Source organism: Pteropus alecto, unplaced genomic scaffold, assembly GCF_000325575.1.
Source record: "Pteropus alecto unplaced genomic scaffold, ASM32557v1 scaffold189, whole genome shotgun sequence".
NCBI lineage: Eukaryota > Metazoa > Chordata > Mammalia > Chiroptera > Pteropodidae > Pteropus > Pteropus alecto.
In genome coordinates this window covers 1,000,561-1,006,104 of record NW_006442117.1, presented here as the reverse complement: position 1 = coordinate 1,006,104, position 5,544 = coordinate 1,000,561, and the positions used below count along the sequence as shown (strand labels likewise).

Genomic DNA, 5,544 nt, shown 5'->3' with positions numbered 1-5,544 from the left:
CCGTCGGCCGCGGTCGGGCGTTGGTACCGTCAAGCCGCAGACGGACGAGCGGACGGACGTGCGCCTTAGCGTCCAAGGTGCTTATCTGGGGGGAGGTCCAGTCTCCTCCCACAGCCACGTTACCATAGCAATAAGCGAGGGCGGGGACTGCGGCGCCGCTGCCTGGAGCGCCCGCCCCGTCGGACGCGGTTCCATCAGAGACTGATTCATTCACAGGAGCAAACGGTGCCTGGATATGAAGTGTCCGATGTTCTTTAAGAAAAGATACACATGCCTTGTAAATGGCTCGCTAAGTCGTCGCTTCTGTGTAGTCCGCGCTCTGCGGGAAGAGCCGGCGGCTCGTGGCGGCCCCGCCTGTCGCTGTGAGCCGGGCCGGGCGCGACGCCGAACAGCTCTGCACAAGCCTCGTATTTAACACCCTTATTTAAGCTTATTTAACCCTGAATTGTCAACGATGCGCGTCGCCCTGGCCCGCACTGCGAGGGGCCACGGGGCTCGCGCGGGCCGGACGGGGAGCAGGGCGGGGGCCCGGCGACCGGATGCTGCTAGTGGCGAGTTGTTTGTATTGCTTTACCGTTTTTAACTGTTCTATTTGAGATAACATACATTTTGCTTTTTTAATAAATGTTAAAAGAGTCCACATAAGTAACAGTGTTGTCCAGCGAATGTAGATTTTTACGACGTGATACGTCGGCATTCTGAGTGTGTGTGAATTTATCCCGGGTCATTTTGGGTCTTTACTGAGTCCTGCTCGGCCTCCTCGGAGAGTCCCAGACTGACCCAGTGAAGAGTGGCCAGTATCGCCGGTCTGCGCGGACACTTCCCTGCCCTTCCCCGTCTCGTGCGACCTGGCTAGGCCGCTGACGTTCAAGGTAAGTGGTTTACCCCACGTTGCCTTATTTCTTTAATTAGCGTCTATAGTCAAAAAAGAATTTAGTGTTGTTTACAAGAAAATACGTGTGCTAAAACGATAGGAATTTCAAAGGTCACCAGAAAGGGGTGAACCGTAAATTTGAATCAAACGTGAGGCAGAGGAAGGCAGAGCGTGGGCCTTAGTGGGACGCAGGCCACGTGAGAGCCAGGTGCTCGCCCTTCTGAGAACGGAGACTGTCGAGGCACCGGCGGCGGCAGAGGCCCCCGTTCACCCCGAAGGCGGCCCCGCGCGGGCCTCCCGTGAGCAGCCCTGGACCGTGGCCTGACACCCTGCCGGGGACAGCGGCAGCTCCGTGGGCCGACTCAAAGGTACCATGTCTGGAAGGCCTGGGCGAACCTCCAGGACGCACCAGTGGACACAGCTCCTCAGCAGGTCGGAGTGTGCGCAGTCAGGCGGTGTCCCCGTCCCCCGCTTTGCCGTCACTGTGCCCACACTGCCCTTGGAGCCGACGGAGACGCACGGGCCTGTCCGCGTGGGGAGATGGGCACGGACTGTTCCGGTATGTGAGGGACAGGCCTGGGCAGTCCCCGGGTGGCTCCCTTAAGTGACGGCAGCGGTGGTGACATCGTTGGAGCCCGCCTGCGCGCCAGGCGCTGCTCTGAGCCCGTGGTCGGACCCCGCGGCACAGCACTGTGCTCACCAGGCCCTGATGCGGGCGGGGACGCGGAGCTGCGGGAGTAGTGTCCTCGCTGGGGGGTGCCAGGCTGGGGAAGGACAGGGTGTGGGGCGCAGCAGTGGCGGTGGGGGCAGGGGCGGGGGCAGCAGCTGGAAGCTGGCGTCACAGACCTGCAGGCCACCGGAGGGCTGGGCTTTTGTTCCGAGACCGAGGGAGGCAGCAGTGTGACCCGCGTCCCCAGGGGTTGTCCAGCGCCACAGCCCGAGGCATCCGGATGACAGGCGTCTGTCTGCAGACCCCTCTGCCGGGCGCGCACTCAGCATCGTGGGCCTGGGACTCACGCCGTCTGCGCTGCGTGCTGTTGAGTCTGGGTCTGCTACCCGCAAAGCTGGACGGGCCCCAGCCCACTGCCGGCCCTCCCGACCCCGGGGACGCACAGAGAGGCAGCGCCGTCAGGGGAGGGGGGCTGCTGGCTCGGCTGTTGGGGGCATGGGGGGAAGGGAGGCAAGGCCACACTCGGAATGTTTGTAGACAGAACCCAGGGAGGTGCGGTTGGGTCGGAGGGGACGAGGAAAGGTCCTGTTCAGGGACGAGCCCCAGACTTGGGAGCAGTGGCCACACTGCATGTCCATCAGGTCGCGAATGCTCCTGGCCTTCAGCGGAAGCTGGGCAGCTGGTCACGTCCCCTGGGATGGGCCTGGACAGCTGCTCTTCCTCGCTGGGCAGAGGTGGAGCCTGTTTAGAAGGTGACTGAGCGGCTGAGGGATGCGTTGCTTAGAGAAATAAAGGACTCTGACCTCAACCGCCATCTCTTCGAGGCCTGTGGATGAAACCAGATGTGGCTTCTGTCTGTCTGTCTGTTTGAAGAAACACCTCGCAGTCTGCACTAGTGAAGGAATAAACCATCTCTCGAGTCGGCCTCCAGCGGGCAAGGGCAGGGCCAGGTGGGTGCGGCCTGTTACGTGTCTCTCATGATGTTTCCGGTCACCAGCCAAGCCGCAGACGAGCCTGTCACCGTGTCACCGTGCACGTGATCTGATGCGGTGTCGGCCCAGGGAACAGTGACAGACGCACATCTGGGAGGGAGGCTCGGACCGGCGGGGTCTCCTCTCCCGGGTGGCTGGGTCCTCGGCCCCTACCCACCACCGAACCCCTGAGCACGGCACGGGGGCGCTGCCCACCCGTCCGTCAAACCGGTAATCAGCCGGGAGTCACGTGCCCTCCTCGGCTCCCACCTGTCGAACAGCCTGCGGGCATCATCACCGAGCCCACCTGGGCGGAGGGCTTGCCAAGCAGCATTCCCGCTGGGAATGTGGAACCCCAAGGCGGCGTTCTGCGACCCCCGAGGGAGGACTCCAGGCCAGCATTGGCGCTGTCCCTGAGCGGGAGTGGCACCTCCCCGTGGCAGGGCCCAGCCGCTCAGCTCCGCCTGGACCCTTTCTCGTGGCTGCTCTGAGACGGGGCCACCGTTCAGCCACTGTCCTTCTGGGGCCGTTCCCTTTGTGAACGGCTGTGGGGAGGGGGTGCGGGGGACTGCGGTGACCTTGGTGAAGACGCGGCACGTGCGGGCCGCCCCACTTACACTGAGCTCTGAAACGGGGCGTTTCGCCCAAAAGCGGATTCTTACTCTGCCCTTTGCAAGCAAGAGGCTCTTAAGTGATCTGCCCCGAAATGTGAAATTGAACTAAATTTGGCCGCCCTAGATGTCCTCTGTCTCTTTCTTTGTATGAAAATTATTCCTACCGGTGACACCAATTTCCAGACGTGAAATCGTGCTGTTTAAACGTCGCCCAGTAACGGAGCTGCACACGGAAAGACGTCCGAACGGGTCCCTCCTGCCGTCGCTTGTCCCGAGGACGAGCTTCGGCGCGTGAACTCGGCTCCGCCACTTCAACATTATGGACGTGACAGCAAACTCAGATGCGCGTTTCGTTTACAAAGTGTTGTCCAACATATACGACCATTTTCGATATTCTTGCTTGAAAATTGACTTACCCAGACCTCCTGCAGCAGCCCTCAGGCGACCGTCACACCTGCGTGTGTGGCTCCGGGACTGGGCGGGCATCGGGCTGGGGCGGCATCGGGCTGGGCGGGCATCAGAAGCAGAAACCCTGCAATGGTGGATGCAGGTGGGCCACCTTGTTGAGCTTGGAACACCTAGGCCACCGAAGTGTGCCCGGGTCACTTGGAGCCAGGTGGGAAGGACGAGGCTGGGCCTGGGGGTGATGGGGAGACTCTGGGTGGCGGGGCCTCCCTCTCCCCTAGAACAAACGTTCAGCACATCAGCGGAGACCCAGACTCAGGCCCCCCGCTGGCCCGCCGGGCATCGCGGCGGGAGGACCCTCAGAGCTGGAACCCGCGGTGCCTTCCCAGCTGGGGACCAGCCCTCCATGAGAAACGGGGTGTCCTGCCAAAGCGAAGCCCTGCAGCACTGAAGTGTCTCCCCTTCCAGGTTCCACATTTTTAAACCTGGCAAAGCCCCTGGGGCCTGTGCCTGTGCAGGTGTCCACAGCCGTCCCTGGCAGGCTGTCTCCTGTTCGTGCCGCTCCAGGCAAGGCCACTGGCACAGGCGCTCTGCCCCAGCTGGGCTCGGCAGCCACCAACGCCCGCGCTGTCACCCAGCCAGCTCCCCACGGGAAGCGTCCAAGCCGCTTCTCGGAATTGCTTCTGCCAGGCGGAGCCACGAGTGCTGGCCCGTTAGAGGCCGTGCTCCGGTGAGCAGCTGAAGGGACGTCTGGACCTCAGAGGCAGAGCCTTTCCCGGGACCTGACCGCCCCTCTCCCCTGTCCCCCCCACCCCGCCCCTGCTCCGCTGCAGGCGGGCCCCCGCACACCGGCCGGGCCACACTGACCGAGCTTGGTTCTGGGGGTGTTCTCCAGACCATGCAGGCAGAGGACAGACAGGGGTCTGGGGAGCATGGACCCGTGGCCGGCCCTGCTGCTTTACGGCCAACAGTGACCCCGTCCGCAACATGCTCGGCGGCCAGGTGAAAGCCGCCTGCGGCTCCAGGGACCAGCGCGAGCTGCGGGCTGTCGGACAGGAACTGTCTGGCCTTGACCTCGCTCCCGCTGGCTCCCAGAACCCCTCAGTCTGTAACGTGACACGCAGGGACCACCGGACCCCCCGGACCCCATGACCCCTCCCTCCTTGGCCAGGCCCCCAGGCAGGTGCCCACCAGGGCCCGCTCGCGACCTGTGGCCCCAGGTGACAATGCAGTCCCCACGTTCAGTCTCTGTTAGAGACACTAAAATTTGAAACGTCTCCTTTCGTCCACATGCTGCCTGCGTGGTGTTTTCCATTTGCCGAGGAACGTTGCCCCCTTGGGCGTGGGGTCCCCTGCTGGGTGAGCGCACACTCTCGCAGGCTCCCGGGGACCCCACCTTGGAACACGGCAGGGCTCCCCTGCTGCCAGCCGCCACAGTGCGGTGCCACGCCCCGGCCCACGGGGGTCCCCAGGGATCATGACTGCTGGGCTGAGACATGTCCCGTATCTGAGCCACATGGGCAAGTTGCTCCCCAGCACCGGGAGCCCTGCAGTCCTGAAGGCCAGCCTGGACGAACCACGCCTGTCCCCTCAGGCACCCCTGGGCGGGAAGACGGGAGGGCCACACAGAGCCAGGCAAGCCGGGCACGTGCTCGGTCGCCCTTTCAGACTGCACCCCAAACACGACTCAGGTCTTAAGTCGTCAAGGGTTTCAGGACGACGGCCTCCGCAGGAAGCCCACACTGCCACACGGCGTTGCTGTCACACGCCCCGCTTGTCACATGCCCACGCCCCACGTGTCACACGGCCCACACCGTCATCCTGACAGACCCCATCCTCCTGCGGCCTTGAACCCCGAATCTCCCCGTGAGGCCCCGGGTCCGCCCCCTCCGCAGCCAGCCCGTAAAGCTTTGGGAGTCGTCTGAGTTGATCGTCGTGTCCTGGGGAGCTGGCGTGGGCCACAGTGCAGTGTCCACATCACGCCACCAACCAGGACTTTGTTTTCCCAGG

General features: G+C 63.4%; 1 protein-coding gene across 1 annotated transcript in view; it reads left to right on the top strand.

The window, feature by feature from the left end:
- Nucleotides 1–4,686, top strand: part of SIPA1L2 (signal induced proliferation associated 1 like 2) — a 137,978-nt gene extending 133,292 nt beyond the window's left edge. Inside the window, exons 26-27 of the mRNA XM_025039060.1 lie at nucleotides 4,102–4,264; nucleotides 4,506–4,686. Of these exons, the coding sequence (XP_024894828.1) occupies nucleotides 4,102–4,264; nucleotides 4,506–4,686 (344 nt within the window). The remainder of the gene's footprint in view (nucleotides 1–4,101; nucleotides 4,265–4,505) is intronic.
- The last annotated feature ends 858 nt before the right edge of the window (nucleotides 4,687–5,544 follow it).